This window comes from Lepisosteus platostomus, chromosome 2 (genome assembly GCF_059453375.1).
Source record: "Lepisosteus platostomus isolate fLepPlt1 chromosome 2, fLepPlt1.hap1, whole genome shotgun sequence".
Taxonomy (NCBI): Eukaryota; Metazoa; Chordata; class Actinopteri; order Semionotiformes; family Lepisosteidae; genus Lepisosteus; species Lepisosteus platostomus.
In genome coordinates, this window is record NC_142612.1 from 3468583 (window position 1) to 3488822 (window position 20240).

At 46.8% G+C, this 20240-nt stretch overlaps 1 protein-coding gene across 5 annotated transcripts; it reads right to left on the reverse strand.

Annotated features, from left to right (window-relative positions):
• Positions 1–3478: 3478 nt before the first annotated feature.
• Positions 3479–18776, reverse strand: chst10 (carbohydrate sulfotransferase 10). 5 transcript variants are annotated; one of them, XM_088646114.1, is made up of 7 exons: positions 18638–18776; positions 16927–17072; positions 9080–9183; positions 6585–6813; positions 5956–6061; positions 4800–5287; positions 3479–3905 (listed from the first exon to the last, which is right to left on the reverse strand). In XM_088646114.1, the coding sequence occupies exons 2-7, from the start codon at positions 17039–17041 to the stop codon at positions 3895–3897; spliced, it is 1053 nt and encodes a 350-aa protein (XP_088502240.1). In that variant the 5' UTR covers positions 17042–17072; positions 18638–18776; the 3' UTR covers positions 3479–3894. The 5 variants fall into 5 exon arrangements, with proteins under 5 accessions (XP_088502240.1, XP_088502209.1, XP_088502216.1 ...); XM_088646083.1 differs by having other exon boundaries at positions 3479–5287; XM_088646090.1 differs by having other exon boundaries at positions 3479–5287; positions 18652–18771.
• Positions 18777–20240: the final 1464 nt, after the last annotated feature.

Sequence of the window (20240 nt, forward strand, 5' to 3'; positions counted from 1 at the left end):
GCTGCTGGAAGAGGTGTTAGTGGGGCCAGCAGGGGGCGGTCACCCTGCGGTCTGTGTGGGTCCTAATGCTCCAGTATAGTGATGGGGACTCAATACTGTAAACAGGTGCGGTCCTTCAGGTGAGATGTAAAACCGATGTCCTGACTCTCTGTGGTCATTAAAAATCCCAGGGTGTTTCTCACAAAGAGTAGGGGTGTTACCCCGGTGTCCTGGCCAAATTTTCCATTGGCCCTTACCAATCATGGCCTCCTAATAACCCCCATCTCTGATCTGGCTTCATCACTCTACTCTCCTCCCCACTGAGAGCTGATGTGTGGTGAGCATACTGGTGCATCATCCAGGTGGGGCTGCACATTGGTTGTGGTGGAGGGGATCCCCAGTACCTGTAAAGCGCTTTGAGAGGAGTGTCCGGAAAAGGGCTATACACATGTAAGGAATAATAATAATAATTTACCCTGGATGCCGAGGTCAAATACCTGGAGTTTTCACCTTCTCTCCGTGTTTGCGTGGGTTTCTCCCACACTCCGGAGACACGCTGGAAGGTTCATTGTCTGCTGTAAAAGAAACTGGCCCTGGCCCGGACTCTCGTCCGGTCCATAGTCTGTCCTGCCCTGAGTCCAGTGCTTCCCGGACTTCGGTGACCGTGAACTGGACAAGCAATACATCTGAAACGTCTCCCATTTGCCACCACCCACCACTGGTAACGCTCGAGCTGTGTGATATTTCATGTTTAGTAACCAGCGCATTATTCACAATACTAAATGCACGCAAAAACACCGAAACAGCTGTAGTCTCCTGACTCGACGCGCCCGGTTTCTTAAGCATTTTGAAAACAAGTGCGCTTCAGGAAGGATTCTACACACCCTGTATTTTAATCCGAGTCCGCCTGGAAGCGCGCCAGCACAGGACTGTGTAATGTGACCCGTGTGCACATGCCTCCGTGGGCAACAGAACCATCATACCTGAGCTGAGTCTTACTGTCCACACCTGGGCGCTGGCGATGAGCTGAGGGTTGCGGCACGACTCACGCTGTAGGTCTCTTGGCTTCTGCCCTAAAAACATACTTCTTTTTCACGTCTTACGCGCTTGTACACGGTGAGGGGTAAGGTTAAAACTCAGGGAATTAGTTAATTGACCTTATATTTTAGAGTATTCAAGCAATTAAACGAATGAGAGCGCAAATAATTCTCTCAACATTAAATAAAAAGAAGGACTGAAATAAGATAAGGCTCGATACCGATCATGTAAAAACAAATGATCGTTTTCATCGCTGGTTCATATAAAAGCTGCGTGACATTTTTAGTCAGCTATTTTACTTTTACCATAAAATACAAAACCTGTGAAGTTTAACTAAGGATCCCACACTATACAGTACCTTCGTCACCACGTGCGTCCTGACCCGAGCGTTATCAGGGCGGTAAACTGCCAAGTCTTACGAGAACTGACCCATTTAAAAAGTGGGCGAAACGGGGTAAAAACTTCAGTCTTCAATAAAACCAACTCAGCTGTATCAGACGGCATCTTTTTTTCAGTCCACGCGCGGTACATGTGGTTTGGCTGCAGCATCTTAAGAAAAATAAAGGTTTTTTTTTAGCTATGTGATATTCATTAAATCACAATGTGGTTCATTAAAACCACAGGACCTTCGTAAAGGCAGCTTTCACGTACGGTCCCGCTGCTTACGGATTAGCACTAATTAAGGGCGGTTATTAAGTGTCTAATCACTGGTTGACTCATATTTGTACGGAAGCGCGTTTCTGCCATAAAGGAAAAATAAATCCTCGCCCTCCTCTCGTAATAACGAGAAGATTGTCTCTTTATGTAATCACGCGATGGCACAATTGTCATTTAATTACACCTCTAGTATTGCGGACTTGCGGAAGTTTTAAGCAGTGGGACTGATAGCACGTATAACTGTTCATAACGGAATCACCATGGCTTTGATCTCTAAATCCCACAAAACCGGCCCTCATGCTAATAATGATTCTGTTCATATTTGCTACATCATTATGACTAAACCCCAGTCGAAAGTAAATCCGTACAAATTCTGCAGCGCTGGACATCGACCCAATCATTAAACCGAAAGTGCCCGCCGAGTTCACGGAGGCTTCCAGATGCGTTCAGTGCACAACGGTACCGGTTGTACGGTACACACATTGAAGTAATAACCGCTATCTTGTAATTACGAGATAAGGGGGGATTGATCTCGGAGAACTGCAGGCATTTCGTACCTCGACGTACTGTACAAGGCGACTGGCTCTGCAGACCGGATAACGCCGGACAGGCAGCGCCCTAGTACTGGAACACGGCGTACTGTGGATGGAGACACCAGGGGACACAGATGACCATCAACCACATTAGCATCAGCAAGAAAAGAAAAATGACATCCTGCACACCAACAAAATAATGAGCACCCTCAAAGGATGAAGTACCATGGTGTGGGTGAAGAGCGCCGATTAAAAGGAAAGCTATTCTTGAAATAGAAGCATTCCTTGCCAGACCCATGAGAGGTCTCTGAAGGGCTCCATGTCGCCCAACTCCGCGCTGTGGGCAGTAATGAGAAACTGCGGTATAGGAGACACAGGAAGTGCGCTGTTTGCTAATAAGACAGCTTAAAAATAATTCTAAAAATGAAAAAAAAAATATGAATGGCGATACCTTTTTTTTTTTACATACCATTGTAACTATGCCACAGTGCGAAATCATCCCCAGATAATTTTAACTTTGATATACATTTCACTACCACCCTTCTGCTTACTGTGAAATGATCAATGGACAGCGGTATCTGGAAAGCTGAGGCCCAGTCACAGCCACTGCTGTCAAAGGTTGTGTCTGAAGTGCTGGACTGTGCACAAGGCAAGACCTTCATTTGGCACCTGCGACCTACAGACTCAGCCATACCATCCCTTTCTCCTCCATACGGATCAGTCCCCTGCAGGCTAAAATAACGGGCTGCCGGACGCACACATTCTTCCTTCACAAATACGGATTTGCATTTCGAAAGGCCAACCGGCAAACACGTCGGTAAGCTAATCGTCTCTACAGTCACGTCATTGCTTCTGTCCCACACAGCGTGACAGAGATGCTCATTGCTCTGAAGAGGCAGGATAATGAGAGGCCTGAGCCAAAAACCGCAACGCTGCTCTGCAAAGCATGCCTACAGAGCTCACACCTACACGGCGCTGTTCTCACAAAGGCTCTGGTTATTCATTTCCCCTTGGGTATGCGCACAGGAACACAGCTGCTTTTGTGAGTGTTGAGCAGACCTTTGAGCAGTGTTAAGTTGGGCCACAGGGATGTTCAAACACAGCAATGGTATTCTTTATTTGTTGTGCAGACCTCCTTATCTAGAGTGACTTGCAAAGATAGCTACGGTGTAGCTGTATTTCATTTTTAACAAGTCAACCCCAAGAGCAAATGAGTGGTTTAAATCCAGTCAGACCTCCCGAGGAAGAAGATTCCAATAAGCGCTCATGGATTCTCAGCATTTGAAAGTTTATTTTAATTCAACTGCACAGTTAGGATTCTCTAGTTTTTTGTGTCTTTGAACAAAATTCTATTAAAGTGTGTAGCCATATGGCAAAGATTTGGTTATCAGTATCACCTACAGGATTGTACACAGAAGACCTGGCCACTGACTGCTATTTGGCAGCTATACCAAGAGCACTGCGAATAACTTTCTCAAGCCCTGATCTACAAGGTTCATTTTGTTAGGCAATGATACAAATGTTTCCTACTGTACACGATCCAGCAGGTTGGTGCTTTAATAAGTGGATCATCTCTGAGGGTTTCCAGTTCACAACAATCCTCTACATCAGAAGGCAGGATAATTCGGCTCAGAGGTTTGAACAGGGAGCCGTGTCGCTGTGCAAGCTACAGAGGAACAGGCAGAGGTTAACGGCACCCTGCAGGTATAATGAAGAAAAAAAAAAGGTTTTCGTGGTGGAGCCTTCTTCAGGGGTGTGAACAAGGTTTCACAGCTGAAATGTCTCTTCCCACCTTTCTGCGTGGGAAGAGCATCAACTAATGTTGTTCGGGGACATGGAGACATTTAATTAGCTCATGTTCATAAGGCCCATCCAGATCACTAACTTGCCTTCCCTAGAGAATACTTACTTTCATGTCATAAATTCTTCCAACACCGAGCGTCAAAAAACAAGTCATGCTTGCTGCTTCTCTCAATCCTTCTGAACAGAATATCCCATTTTAATTTTTCTGCGATGAGAATCAAATTGTCCTTATAGGCCATTCACTACTTACCTCATTATAAAGTCAATCTCAACACATCTCTATGAACTGGAAAGCGATAATCTCCACACAGCTGCAATACACATGTTTATGGTTCACTGACTAGCATGAGCCACTATTACAATATCTCCTCTGCAGTCATAAAGAAACACGTTATGGCTACAAGTACTTCAAAACACTGCCTAAAATACAACACATATGGGAAAGGCAAAGTTGCAATGATCTTTTGAGTATCCTCCAGTAATCCTATAAATTTGAACAGATCTCTCTTTATACAGATGTATTCCACAAGGACATGCTGTAGCACATGTCAGAGTGAACAATAAACGAGTTTCCTATTCTGCAGTAAAAGGGCCCAAACAAAACTCTTCCTTATTTACCATGAATTATTACAGCATGCAGTTTTAGTCAGGCAACAAATAGTATACCCCTCCCATCTGGTCTTTAATTCCATACCATACTGAAACGTACAGATCCACCAAAAAAAAAATCTAATTTAGGTTAGTTCAATAAAAAATCAGGTTTCCTGTAGCCAAAAAGACTAAAGTCACCTTGAAAGCGCGCGTAGAGACGACGGATATCTCTTTTGCCGATTCCGGAGAAGTATTTCTCCACCTTTGTCCTGTTGTACAAGGTAATGCCAGGGGGGATAGTGGGATATGAAACTAAATGGTCGATACCAGCAGCCTTTAAAATATACGGGGCATCTCGCTCCAGACTTTCATGGTGTCCGATCACGCTGTACTTGACGTCACAAGGAGCACACAGCTCCACATAGGTGACCCAGTGGATGATGTGATCTCCAAACTGCTGGTCCAGTCGCCGGCGGCCGGGGTCGCCCAGGTAGCGGATAAAGTCCTCAAAGCGCAGCCCCGTTGCTTCTGCGCGGCTCTTCCGGTACTTGCGGATGATCGCGGGCGCGATGTCATGTTTGTACCAGGGCTCGAACCTGGGGTTCTGCAGAAACTTGTCCTTGAAGGCAGAAATCAGCCTCTCGAATGGGTCTCTCACGATGAAGAACTTGAAATACGTGTTTAACCTGGAAACACAAACACAGCACTCACTGCTCGGGCACATGCCATATTAAATATATCAAAAAGATACACTCCGCCGATCTACGTGCGCCGGGTGCAGAGTGTTGCTACAGACCCTTAGGAGCTAGTTACGATGTACCAGCTGTACCAGGTGTCTAATTCTAGAGCTGGATGACACTCATTTTACAATTTCCCACTGCAGCTGCACTTTTACCCCGTTAATAATGTTATAATAATGTAATAATGTTTCTTTATTAGCCCTATACAATTTCTTGCATTAGGAATTCGTCTTTTCGCATACCCCAGCTTTTCTCCATGGAGACACAGGCACACAGACAGGGAGAGAAGCTTGGGGTCAGAGCACAGGGTCAGCCATTGTACAGTGCCCCTGGAGCAGTTAGGGTTAAGGGGCCTTGCTCAGGGGCCCAACGGAGTAGGAATCCTCTGCCAGCCGCAGGATTTGAACCGGCAACCTTCCAGTCACAGGCGCAGATCCTGAGCCACAGAGCCAATGCTCCGCCCTTACCGTCACTCATCCTGAAATTCCCTGTCCTGGGGGGAGAGAGTAACCGCTGATTCCAATGGCGCAGGGAGAAAACGCGCAGTGGAGAAAAGCCACCTCCATCTTTGTAAACACTGTGTTTCTTCTCTCCCCCGTGGGAGTTTCGCTCACCTTTCCGCGATCTCCCGCTCGCTCAGGGAGGACAGGCGGGGCAGGCCGTTCCTCTCGTGGTCGTGAACCAGCGCCTCGGGAATCTCCTCCACCGTGGAGAAAGCCCCTGAGGAACAGCGCAGAGGAAGCACGCGGTCAGGTCCGGCCCCTCTCCGCTCCGCGGGCACACCCAGACCAGCCGGGAGCGCAAGGAGAGCCGCAGTGCGCGTGTGTGCGTTTCACCACCCCAGTTGCCAGCCCTGCTCTTACACTGCCCCACTGATCTGGTTTTCAGCTAGCGGGTTACGGGACCACCAGTGTTTAATGCTAGTTATTTGCACAGATGACAGCTGGTTGTATTCAGTTAAGTGAGACCGTTGGGTCAGATTAAGAATTGATGCTGCACCATTGGAAAAAAAAACGATGAAAATTTGCACCAAAAAAAAGCCCCAAACAGAGTCACAAACACCAAAAATTAAAAGGTGTGACCAGTCAGCATCCACAACAAGCCAGCCTCAGTTGAGACACTGCTTTCCCTCTATGTTTTGGAGCATTGGCGCAGACAGCAGGTCTCCCCGGGTACAGAGATCAATATTGCTGTACAGTATCACCCCCAGAGGCTACACCTACAAAATCACTCTGCCATTTACCGTTGAGCACAATGAGGACCTTCTTCCACTGCGTGTTCCCTACTTTGGGAGTCTGGCAGAAGAGGATCTTGTGCTTGTCACACACAAAGATTCGGTCCAGGACAAACTTGCTGATGGGAGTGTGGGTGAGGTTCTTCAGCGTGCTGTTCCTGCACACAGCCGATACCAGCTCCAGTCGCTTCTGCGCCACTGTCTCCCAGTCGCCCCCTTCCACAGGGCCCTCAGGACCCTGCAAGAGAGACGAGTGTCTTCATCACCACCGGCTCAACACCCGCTGCAGTTACTGCTGTCAAGGAAGGTTTTTCACTAGTACTTATTCCGAGGCTAGGCTATATCCCTGCTCATTCATCAGTCTGGACTGAAATTTGGGATCTGCTCGCAACGATCTTCTCCGATCCCAGATGCTCATGTAAAAGATATTTCAGAAAATCATAATGCCTCTCGAACTGCAGATTGCCCAAACCGGCAATTATTATTATTAAATGCTAAAGCTGAGTTTTTTTTGGACAAAACTGGATTTTCCTAAGCCTATAAGATCTTGGCATTTCATAAGACACAAAAGAGTCTCCTCCTTAAAAGGACACCATAGAGCTTTTTTAGAAAGGAGTGTGAAATGACAACCCAATCTGTCATTTGCTGTCCAAGAAAGCGCAGTCTGTCAGGCTGTCATGACTTGGTCTTAAGTGCGTCATCTTATCTGCCTGCAATAGAGACTCCATAACCCCCATAATGCAACCTGCAGTATCACCTTGCCTTCTGTTTCCTTCTACCATCATGAAACCATCTGTGTGTAGGCCATTTGTTTACTCATTCACGTATCCCCAGACACAAATAAAGACCAAATGAAACCCAATGCATTTAAGAACTCCCCTTCCTATTACAAATGGCTAAAGACAAACTATTTGGCTTTAACACATTTGTAAGTTATCCACCCCCTGAAGCATTACACACCACTGCCCACAGAATGTCGTTTTGAAACGGAGGCAATGAGCGTTTAATTTTTAGAGGAGACATTTCCAGCCCCTACAGTTTTTACAGAACCACATCACTTCACATATGGTCACTGCCTGCAGTGAAGAGCAATAAAAGACAATTAACTTGACCAGCCACGAAAAGAGAACTTCAAAATGCGTCATTACAGGGAAGGAGTTCTTACATGTAAGAAAGACAGACGAAATCCAAGTTTAGAGCGATAATCTGGTGGATTATGTGCATCACCTGTGGATTTTGTCAAGGCACCTGAAGGACAACGAACTAAATCAACATAGATAACAGAAAGTCATGCCTGGACAACACGTTTCCGGCTCTATGAAGCAGGATTTAATCACATTCTTCATACAATGTGGCGCACAACACATTCAGCTCATTCATTCACTATGGGAATTCAAAACTGAATGAAAAACCCCTCCCTTGTAGCAGGTGGACAATTCAAAGTTCAAGTCAAGTTCTCAACCAGGTTATTTCCCTAAAGACTGTCACAAACCTTCCCTTCATATTGTAGGCCCGAGTTACGAGAATGATATTAACGCAATCGAATATTAACGCAAGCCAAAAATCTGCTTGCGCACCACTAATTGGAAGGGTGAATGTGGGGGGAAAAAATTGCAATTGATACCGTATGTCAAATTCTGTCCCCATTAAAATACACTTTGGTAGAAGCAACTTTTTTCAAATTCTTATAACTTATTGTTTCCTCGCATGTAGACAAGTTTATAACATCAATTTTTATCCTGATAAAGAGAATATGCTTAATATGTATTGATAACTAAAAAGAGAAAACTATTAAATATTTTGTCTGTAAAGCCTTCGGCCAGTCACAGGCCACTGTTTTTAGAGCAGTTCTTACTCAAAGCAGAAAGAAAACCCCATGCATAAGACACAAAGCTAAAAACAAGCGATCGTGTCTTACACCATTGCTGATTTGACTGACAGTCTTGTGAGAAATGTATTTACAGTAAGAGACTGCAGTTCTGTTGGGATTAAACATTTATATTACTACACCATCTGGAAAACAAGTGCAATGCACACTGCAAACCACACTGAGGACTGATATAAAATAGAGACACCAAACAAGGAAGTCAAATATTTAAATAAAGAAGAAGAAGCACTTCTTCCACACGAGGTGTGGGAGTGATCTGAATGCAAGCCCTCGAGAACTCAGCTCTTGCCCAGCTATTCTGAACACGTGAAGAGCCTGAACGAGAAGAATGCGCTGCGTTGGGATTTGCACACTTTTCACAGCCACTTCTAGACAGGATGGGAAAGAAACTGAAGGACGTTCGCCGGCTGCCTGCTGGCAGAGAAGTGCAGTTCCCTGCCTATTGACGCCTTTGCGTTTGTTAAGCCGCTTCAGCTGATGACGTCATCTCATACAGCTTGCACTAGCGGCTGCTTTTATGTTCATTTTCTTAAGGAAATCCTATCACTGCTTCTGCACCACTGGAGAATTGTGTGTCCATCCAGTGAGGGCCTCACGGTGAAAGACAGGCTCTTACTTGATTTGGCTTTGTTCTCTTCCTCTCGGGCTCTTGCACTTGGGACTTGACATCTTTTGTGGCCGGCACAGTCCAACTTAATGATTCTGACTTACCCCCGTAGTCTGAAAAACAAGACCGCAGAAGTGTCAGGTCTCTCTGTTACTTGAAAAATATCAAGCAGCTTGGTGAAATACCCATTATTTCTTTTGTGAATGCCTTTCAGGCCACGATAATCCCATCTATTAAAATCCACTACAAAACAAAATAAGACGGTTCCAAACTTTCTCATAGAAAATGTACAGAAACAGTGCCAAGTGCCTCTATCAGCGACACATTTTGTATGCAATATTCAGCCTGGTTATTTTACATAACTATATACCTCTCTCTAAACTGCAACTAGCAGGTTCCAATCCAGCAAAGCTTATCTATTGCCCTCTGGGTATAATGTTTTCACTATTTTGAATACTGCAGTTGTGATTACTGTATATCATTGAGCAGATTTTTGCAGGAATATCCCATTCAAAAACTAGCAACAATAAATATGCACCTCAATACACACATCAGCTGGCGAACTGCACGGGCGAAATGCTCGTCAGGCTTTGAGAGACGGACAAGGCACGATTCAGCGGCTGTGATATGAATTGAAAGGCTGTTTGCTCTGGTTTGGATTAAGTACAGTTTTAGCGTTTTTAACTGGGAGGCAGAATTGGCAGCAGAAAATTATAAGGCAATGTCATTTGACAATAATTAAGGAACAGAAAACTAACCAATTCATGCAACTGATTGAAAAATACATAGGCATGAGTGTATTTCAGCCCATTTCCTCTGTTTGGAACGTCTAAGTAAGGAGTTTTCCCATCCATTATTGCTATCAAAATGCATTCTGATCTTTTAATTTTAAACATTTCACTGCAGGTATTAACCTATGGAATGTACAGAATACTTTTAAAAGCCACAGAACAATTGAATTTTTAGTGGCTTTTTTAAGCAAAAGCGTTTCATGAATTTTAAATGAACAAACCCTGATTTAAGGGCGATTTTTCAATCCTCTCATCTCGAGCGTCCCAGCGGAGACGGGGATCAGGCCGTCTCTTTCCCCGGAGCCCACGAGCAGTGGAAAGTACGGGATTATCCCTGGGGAGCCGAGCAGGCTTGGCGAAGAGCCACACGGAGTCTTCCTCGGTGACCTCGGGAGCACGAGTTCGCAGCCCCTGTGGAAGTCCAGCCGCGGGTCCGAGACCTGGGGCCACGGCGGCCCTCACCTCCTCCCCCACAGCCCTCTCTCCATGCGCATGGAGATGGGAACCGTTTCTCCTCAATTTAGGACTCCCGTGGTTCTGGCCCTTTCCTGCAGCGGCTCCCCTCGGGTTCCCAAAACATGTTCTTGCACCCAGATCAAACCTCACTGCAGTCATGTGAGTTTCCGATGATTTACCTCCAGGCCCGTCTCACCCCCCCCAGAAAGGGCACCTTGCAGGCCAGGTCAGGAGCCACTGGACGAAACCAATCTGCTAATGTTTCTTCTCCACAGCAACATCATTCCAACCCAGAGTTGTGTGGACTCATTCCAGATACTTTTGATACCTGATTCTGCTTTCTGGTGTTGGTATTTGTGCAAAAAAATACTGATTGACCATTTTTGCATTGTGAGCATACCTGGGATTATGAACGAAAGCCTCCAGTGAGAATCACCCCTCAGCAGTGGAGATTTTGATTCAGAGCTCAGAACCAGCGGAGACACGAGCCGTTTCCTGAAGCGTGTTTAACTGAAGCACAGAGAAAGAAGGTAGCTGCCCTGCTGGATCACCTGCATCTCCTGCATCTCCAGCGAGAGTTAATCCACAACACTTTCTGTCTGGGACTGTTAAAACAAACCTAACAACACAGTACGGGAACTCACTGAAATAGATATTCAAGCACGGGCTAAATGAATTAACTAAGGACATGGTATTAACTTATGACACACCTGCACCTTTTTCAAACCATAGCCCTGAACCTAATAAAACGAATTGAATTTGACATGTTAAATGCTGTAATCCTTACATGGTATTCTGATACAGGTATTAATAGCCGTTATCTTGTAGTTTCGTGATAACTATAATTCGCCCTTCTGCAGAAGCGTAGTGCCATCACTAAATCCTTCCATCACAGTATGACAGTGCACTCACAACCATGGCAGCCTAGAGCTGGAACTGGGTTTTTGCTGTTGTAGGACAGAACTGAAGAGCTGCAGCAGGTTATTACAGCTTCATCAGTCTTGATGGAAGCAGCTCTCTGAGCCTCACTGGAGAATGGCTGTTGATCAAGTCCACTATCGAAGCTCTCGGGCTATTTACAGAAGTGACACTGGAGATGCCAGCGGAGTCATGTGGCCATTTTGAAGGTCATACCTCTGGCAACAGTACTTCAGAAAAGAGCTTCATCTACAGAGCAAAACGCCTGGTCACCTGAAGCATAACTACCCAAGCAATGCCAGAGTTAATTTGAACATTTAACAACATCGTAAGCCGTTTCAACAATACTTAGTATACTTTGCAAAGCTTAAACTCTCAAAACTGCCCATCCCTACTGCAAACAGCTGTATCTCCTGCCATAGTTACATACAGGGATTTCACGAACGTCCACACCAAAGCACGTAGTGGAACGAGGTGCCAGCCTCCAGATAACACATCTCAGCGAACTGGGGTACAGGCTGCTCGGTAACAGTCAGTCATTCAAGACCCCATGCCACTTCTCACAACAAAAGGCGTTATCCCCCAGTGTGATGGCTAAAGCCCACTTTGGACATGAACAATACAAGAGATAAGATAAGATCACTTTATTGGCCATATACAAGTTCTTGTATTAGAAATGTGTCTTTTCACATACCCCAGCTGGCTCTCCATGAGACGCACAGACAGGGAGAGAAGCTGGGGGTCAGAGCGCAGGGTCAGCCATTTATACGGCGCCCCTGGAGCAGCTGGGGTGAAGGGCCTTGCTCAGGGGCCCAACGGAGTAGGATTCCTCTGCCAGCCGTGGGATTTGAACCAGCAACCTTCCAGCCACAGGCGCAGAGCCTGAGCCACAGAGCCACCGCTCCACCCACCTCACGGCTCCCTACATCTCAGGGGTAAAGCCATTTCTCACTTCGGCACGTGACCGAGCATGCAGCCGGGAGGCCGGAGCAGAAGGGCAGCCAGGGCCCACAAGGGGGCGCTCTGTCCTTCAGCGGAGGACGGAGCTGGCACCCCCTGCCTCCTCCTCCTCCTCTATAGGCCAAGCTAGGATGAAGAGTGCTCCACAAAACGAAATCACAGAGAAAACATAAATCAAGCCGTTTCAGAGCCTGACAAAGACCAGGAACACTGACGATCCATCTGTCTCGCACTTTGTCGGATTAAGAACCAGCCTCGCTAGCATCAGGTTTCCTGCTCTCCTGAGCCTGATAAGAGGCTGCCCGTCCGCCGCAGGAGACGAGGAGACGCAGCAGGTGTTCCTGGAACACGAGGGAAGGAAACACACTCCTGTGTCACACGGCCGCACCTCAGAACTGCAGTCGCTCCAAGTGACAGAGCACATGGACCAGCAGCCTCGGGGGGTCTCTTCCAGACCAGCAGACCTCCGGCTGACAGCTCACAAGGCCTTGTTAGCACTGTATCGGAGCACTCAGGGTAATTGGGAGTCGCAGCCGGTGGACAAAAGGGTGTGAATTGTACCGATGCTGCTGCCATTGTTGTTGGCTTCTAAATTACTTTCCCTCCTTAAACTAGACGCTTGCAGGTTCAGTGCCCGTGATGGCGAGGTAAACAGCTGACAGGCCGCTTCTGTAACTCCACGCCAGGCTCTGTAATTGCCCTGCAGTCAAGTGCCTTCGCGCACAAACGAGGAATGAATCTTCTTCACTTCACCGCGGTAAGGAAAAAAGAGAAGTACAGCCCTCGGCCTCACGCGGACCTGGAGTCTGCTGGGCAGAAGGTTTCTAAGATGGAATGCAGGGGGTGCTTCAGGTGTGCAGCTGGCGTTGACAGCTGAGTGTGGCAAGAGACCCACAGCCCTGTGACCAGCTGGCTTCTCCCCAGGGAGACGATCAGGAGACCAAGTCAGGTGTGCATCCCGCATGAGGACATGACAGGAGGCTGCAGGCCAAAGGAAAGAGCACCACGAGTGCTGAAGGAGCACCAGTCCTGGACAGGGGTCCTGAATGGACAGGAAACCAACGGCACACAGAGAACCCAGGTGTTACTTCCCTACTACTGACAGACAGAGAAGATCATTGCCCAGAACCTTAAAAACTTCCATCTACCTGATAACCTTCTCATTTCTCAAAGAACGCATTCACCCGTGATGACAACAACGGCCACATATACAAAGCATAAATTGTTAGCGTGTCACAAATGAGTAGGTAATGCAGGCTGATGAACTCAAAAAGTGCAAGTGGCATTTAATAAGGTTTTAAGAAAGGCACAAGGACAAGCTGCCTCCGCAATACCTGAGTCCTTGATGCATAATTAATTCAGGATGTTCCAGCACTAAAGTTGAGACAGTAAGGTGAGGTGTGTCTAAATTAGTTCTCTCCAACAAGAAAACAAAATGCGCCGAAGCCGCAGGCAACTGCGAGACGTAGGATTGCTCCAATTTGTTAAGAGAATGTCTTCAACCCCCACAGGCCAGCCTTTAATAGGCAATGTGGTGAAAACATCGCACACTAACCAGAGCCCCTGTAATGGTTACAAGGCAGCGAGATCATTTTCTGCCACAGGTGAATTTAAAGACGAGAAAGCAACAAGTCTTTCATATCTGCAGTACACTCTTCAAATTCGACAAGTTAGGAACAGATACCGGTATCGATAAAGATGAGCTGGAGTACCTCACCACCCAGAACTGATGCCACCCTATTACACTGTATGAAACTGCTGTATCATCCCTCTTGCTCGTGTCTCTGTCTCTTCACGGCGAGCTGTGGAAGCACCTGCTGGCCGTCTCTCAGTCCACAGTCCCCAGTCAGCCTGGGAGAAGCTCAGTAACAACTACTTACCACCACCCCCACTGCACAGGAGACCAGGTGGGGAAATGAGCAATCACTTCAGTTTAATTACGGGAATGTTACACAGGGCAGTGTAGCCCCATGCAAATGGAGAGAGACGGATTTAGCCAGAAATTAGCCAGGTTTTACGTCTCATCCGAAGGACGGCGCCTGTTTACAGTATAGTGTCCCCGTCACTATACTGGGGCATATACTGGGGCCATAGTGGTGAGCGCCCCCTGCTGGCACCACTAACACCTCTTCCAGCAACCTCAGTTTTTCCCCAGGAGGTCTCCTATCCAGGTACTGGCCAGGCTCACGCCTCCTGAGCTCCAGTGGGCTGCCAGCTGTGAGTTGCAAGGTAATGTGGCTGCTGGCTGTCACAAATTATCCGTCGTGATAATGAACATCTTCAGAGGGCACTTTGGAGAGGCTGAGGCACCTATGCTGTGCTCTCCAAATTTGGTTCATTTGTTTAGTTTTGCTCCGTCTAGCACGTGATCTAGAGGAAGTGATGCCAGTGAACAGAGCCTAGCAGAACGTCTCTGAGCTGCATTCGAACAAACTGAAAAGGGTAAGTAACCATCCAGAGCGACTATCACCTTTCACTCTAGCTTGTGGTCTCCCTGCCTCAGAAAAAAACAGCAGGCTGATATTAACTTCCTGCATCCCAAAGGGCAGCACAAGCCTATTACTGCCCACACCATCCAGACTGACTCACTGTAGGCACTGCGAAAGCACTTTCCTGTTCAAATTATCACCCCTCATAAAGAACGAGATCCTCAACAACTAGAAGTTGAACAGACATCAAAAACCTATGGAGGAGGGAAAGTACATCCTCAGCACAGAAAAGCGATTGATTACTATACATCAGGATGACCACCTGTAAATGAAAAATTCTGTTCAACTCAATAGAAATCACTTTGACCAATTCTGACAGGTTTTCTGTTGGATGCCCTCTCCCCCTCATCAAACAGTGTTTCAAAGGACTTCAACACTGGTGATGCACCACTTCAAATAATAAAAATTAAAAATGCACTGGCTGGTTAGCGAAATCAACAGTTGTAAGGACTAGAGTGCAAGGAAAAGAAAACTGTGCAAAACTCAATATTGACTCGTTCATTTGCCTCCATTTGTTCCAGTCACTTGCGTTAATGGGTCACCTTGGCAAGGCGATTACAGCTGCACTTTGCTGCAGCCAGTAATTAGCAGGAGAGTATATCAGACTCCTAATCCAACGTTTGTTTAATTGCATTAGTCGTACAATGACTTTATTCACAAAGCACACCTGACATTCTGCGTTCAGCTCTGTGCTTTGTCTCAACCGATGGTGGGCAAAAAACCGTATGTATTTTGTCACTGGATGAGCAAGTTTGGTGCATCTTACAAAATATTTTAAAGGGAAAAAAAATGTATCCCCCTTTGTGGGCTTGCAGATAAGCCCATAAACAACGTACGTGTTGTTTGGAGGGATTCGTGGCCTTGTAAAAGTCAGAAGAGATCCAACATTTGACCCACATTGATGGCCTGTAGCTCAGGTTACAAGCCTAACATCTACACTGTAACCATGGCTTCCAATGGCCAACGCATTTTACAATATTCACAAAATTAAAAAAGGGGGAGATGGATCTGTCCTTAATTGGAAAGCCTGGAATGTGCTTTCAGATAACGTCTGTCCCTGAAGCACTTGGTCCAGGGCAGCACTACACCCTGAATGAGACAGCAGTCTGAATGGGGAGGGCCTGTTCAGAGATACTGATTGACCCAGTCCATATTTAAACATTACAGTGTCGTTAACAGTCTGAATACATCATTTACATCCTCGCAGGACAAAAGAATCTGACGACCATGTCTCAGGGTGGTGAGTGTGCCTTCAGGCTATGCTTCTTTCATGTATCTACAATGTAAGATAAACTTTGATCAGTATTTGCACATTTTTATGGAATTAATTTACATCCATACAATGATATCAAACAAAAGTCTTTATGACCTGTTAGATTATAGGATCCGTTTCGAAGCCTGTAACACCTAAAATGAACAGCTTTTCAATTATGATGCTGCATGCCGATAAAAGCTTTACAGTAGTGAGAAACTGTTTAATATCAATTCTCAAGAGGGATTGGTGGCAGTGTCGCTTCAGAAACCCTAACTGAAAAAAGCATTAGATCTCCTCAGGTAACGAACATAATAAAACAACGAAAAACAAATTTGTTAGGAATGTCTTCAATCATTTGTACTGTGACAATTGTGTCTGTCATGTAAAAAAAAAATCAATCATGCTTAACCTTCTTCGGCTGTTTACAAGCATCGGACATTTTGTGAATTTCGCTCTACTGTATTTACGATGTTTATCGGTTCAGTGGAGCAACACCGGCTATATTATTATTGTCCAACTCAACAATAATTACGCGCTAAACTGGGGTCCAGTACTTCATGTAGTACTTCAAGGACGAGGCAGGTTTGGCTAAATCGATTATTCGGGACTGTACCCCAAGACCTCGTTCTCTGCACCCCCTTAGCCGACTGGCATAATTAGGCCATCTCCTGGTCACCGGTGGCACCACGCTGCAGGGGGATGAGAGAGTTAACATCGCAAATCGAATCAGCTGCTAAACATGTCAGGTGGGTCAATAAACCTCAAGCCTTTAAAATGCAGTTCACATGGTGACGGAGCAGCAACACTTCTTGACCCGACGGTCTCAAGGGCAACTTTTATTGAACTCTTGCATCCCTCCTGCGCCGACCACCGGGCCTCAAGGCAGCCGGTATCCAGGAAACCGTCTCCTGGAGCCGGCCTGCACATCCGTCACAGCCCCCCCTGGGGGATTTCGGGATAAGCAGGTCCCCCGGCTCGGAGACTCACCGTCGGGGACTCGGGAGCTGAAGCTGATGAACTTGCTGGCAAACATCAGGATCAGCAGCACCCAGCCGCAAGCGCCCAGAAGCAGCCAGCGGTGCCGCATCGTGTCCGGCGTCATCCGCTCCCGGGCATCGGGGCAGCACCGCGACCTGCGGGCCCGGCGTCACAGCGCAAAACAAAATAGAAACAAAACAAAACAAACAGGAAATCGACGTGAATTCACTGGTCAGGACGTTGAAGGCGAGGGGGGGTTGGGTCACACCTCGTAAGGTCCAACACGCCACGGGAGAATAAATCGATCACAAGGACACCAGACCGACTGCCAGCAATGAAATAAATCTACACCCCCCTCCCCGTCTCCGTCTCCAAACTGCAGTTCAAGGACAGCGAGCGTCCCAACATGTGTGCAGCCCCTTAACCGAGAAACAGCTGGTCACAGAGCCCGACCCTTCCGAACTGACCCTCTGCCCTCCTTAAAAATAATTGAACGTCACACGCTGTATTCAACGTAAATGGGGAGGTGGAGGTGGGGGAGTTGGGCAAGTAATATTGCAGGCGCTGCTTTCTAGCTCTTGTGCAAAAAAAAAGTGTTGCAAAAAAAAAACCCCGAAGCCTTAAAAGTCGCTCGATGTGACCCCCCCACCTCCCCAAGGATACACTTTACCAGAATAAACGAATCCGTCGTTTTCAACGCTCACCCGGTCACTGTCACCTGCTAAATATGCCGGTTTAAAACATTTTTTTTTAGAAAATGATGAGCGGGTGAGTTTTGAGAGCTGCTTTCTTTTCTTTCTTTTTTTTTTAATGGGCTTGACCACTGTCGCGATACGTATTTGGATTGAAAACGACACGGTGACGCGTTTCAAAGCGGCTCGGGTGTCTGTTTTGGGCGTTTCTGACATGCCCGTCTACAAGAAGCACTTTTTAAACTCATGTCAAGACGAGCTGCGCTAATCGTGACTGTATTTCAGTCTCCCCTTCACGTTTTCTTAAATACAACCCCGTCACGGACGTACTGGAAACCAATGATGAAATGTGTGTTGTTATACGTACACCAGCACTAACAACTACTGTATCTCCGCGTCTTCGTGCTTCTGCGCTGCTCTTTCTGCAGGTGTTGGTCTGTTAGCGGCTGTTTTGACAGACAGGACATATGCCTGTTACTTTTGAGTCGCAAGTTTCTCACACCACCCCCCCCGAATCGTCTCGGTGTGTTTTCGTGGGATTGTAGCCTCTATAAATTAAATCACCCAGGAGGTGCGGCGCCCGTGTTAAATACACGGTTGCGACCCTCACGTCCCCAGAGTGGGAGAATAACCGTCCTCATGTGGTAACAAAAAGGGTACGTGTTCCCCGTCCACTCGGCATAAAACATCTGCACGGAATCCCCAGAGTATCTTCCTACAAATGCACGATGCACGCTCGGATTCACCCTTCATTCAAAAGCAAAAACACACAAACGTGTGTGGGGCGGAGAAAAAAAAACACACAGATAAAAGCAGGGAAGCGCTAGTCTTGACCGGAATTACAATGCAACGCTGCCCCAGCGCATCTACTGCATATCCGTTTTCCGAACAGCCGGCCCCGGGCCTCGGGTCCCGCGGCGCAGCGTAGCCGGGGTGTACCTGCACCGAGCCGGGCTCGTCGCAAGCGAGGTGGCGGTGCAGCACCACGGGGGAAAGCGGAGGAAACCCACAGTCGTGCATGCACCCACCTTCTAGCTCATACCGTGCACGGCGACGGAAGGGCTTCGGCCGCGTCAGAGCCACCGCCTTTCGTCCATAACGCCGAAAACATATTCGTTTGTTTATTGGCAATAACTGTATCTTCTTTTCACTGTTGGGTAACAAAAAGAAGACCGAAATCTGTCGCCCCCTACCGGCCAGTGGATACAATACAGTTGTGAATAAACACGTGTCAGGTCACCGCAAGAGGCAGATGGGATTAGGACTACTCCTAATTCGCAGTCTGTTTCATAACGGATTAATCTTTTGGCGCTTAGGTGTACGTGTGTGACACGCTGAAACCTAAAGAAAGTGCAACATAGCATTGTATTATAGTACTTCACAAACTGCGTGTTTTCTGGTTTTACTCGCAAAATGATTGAACATATAGTACTACCTGTACTAGACTCCAGTGGAGTCACCTGGAAATTCAGAGCTCACACCTGCCTCCGTTCAAAGATTTACGAGCGTGTTGGCGTGGCCGTATGGATTACAAAGCAAATGTCTATATTGATTGCAAAGCCCGTCTTTTCACCGCTGCAACTATCTCGTTATCGCAGTGCTGTCAGTTTTGTTGCCGCCACTTTATCTGCTGTTTTAAAGTGTGTTTCCCATCTCCTCTGCTTCAGTTGGCTTTAGTATATCTCCCCAGCAGTGCAGAAAACAATGGGGGAGACATATACTGTGCCTTCGTGCTTCAATTCAGACATGTTACTGAGACAGAGCATGTTCTCCTTCCCGAGATGCATTAGGTCCGTCATGTTTGAAGACGGCATTCATCCAACAGCCCGTGCTAATTTTAATTAACGCGCAGTGCTTAGCTGCTGAACAGTGCTGGAAATTGTTTTTAAATCCTTTCTTTCATTGTTTTATAGTTTGTATTCTGTTCAATCCTTAGGCGATAAATTACAGATTTGCAGTACAAGACTAAAAGTAATCTGGAAACCTTTTTTTGTGTCGTACACCGTAGAAGGCAGATGTGCTTTACCTCCCAGACGCCTTTTTTTCCGAGGCTCGACCCGAGACCTGTTCTACACGAGCACTGTGGCTCCTGGCTGTTCTTTCAATTAGGCAAAGGCCGGTACGTTTTCACACGTCTCAAACCTCAGTGGGGATCTGAACTATGACAGAGTATTCCCGTGTCCATTAAACAGCACTACTGTATTTCTATCAATGACCTCAATTAAACCGCTCCGAGAGTTGGCCGAGTCCTTCATGGAGGCACGCTGGGTGAAACATCGTGGCTTTGCCTCCTACCTGACTCAAGCCCGCCGTTCTCCAATCCTGCTTAATATCGGCTCAGTCACAGAGCCGATTCCAAATGTTTCACACCTGCAGTTATCAACACCTTTGCCTCCTGCAAGGAAAAGGTGATTACAAGCCAACTGCACATTTTTTTATAGCTCCTGAAGAAATCCTAGAGAAATGCTCCTTCTCCTTTAAAAAGAGAAAACGGTCGAGCCACTAACGATGTTTTCATTTTTGTCTCAGGCAGCATCTGCGTTTTCTTCATTTCCTCCACCATTTTGCTCTGGGCTGTTCCAAGATGTTTGATCTGCTGCTCCCGAACATTTGCCCACTAGAGATTTTACA

Coding starts and splice junctions, on each gene's coding strand:
- chst10 (XM_088646083.1), bottom strand. CDS start 17,041: ATGACGCCGGACACGATGCGGCACCGCTGGCTGCTTCTGGGCGCTTGC. Junction 9,184..16,926: donor CAGCTCCCGAGTCCCCGACG/GTGAGTCTCCGA, acceptor CTTGTTTTTCAG/ACTACGGGGGTAAGTCAGAA. Junction 6,814..9,079: donor AGAGAACAAAGCCAAATCAA/GTAAGAGCCTGT, acceptor TCTCTCTTGCAG/GGTCCTGAGGGCCCTGTGGA.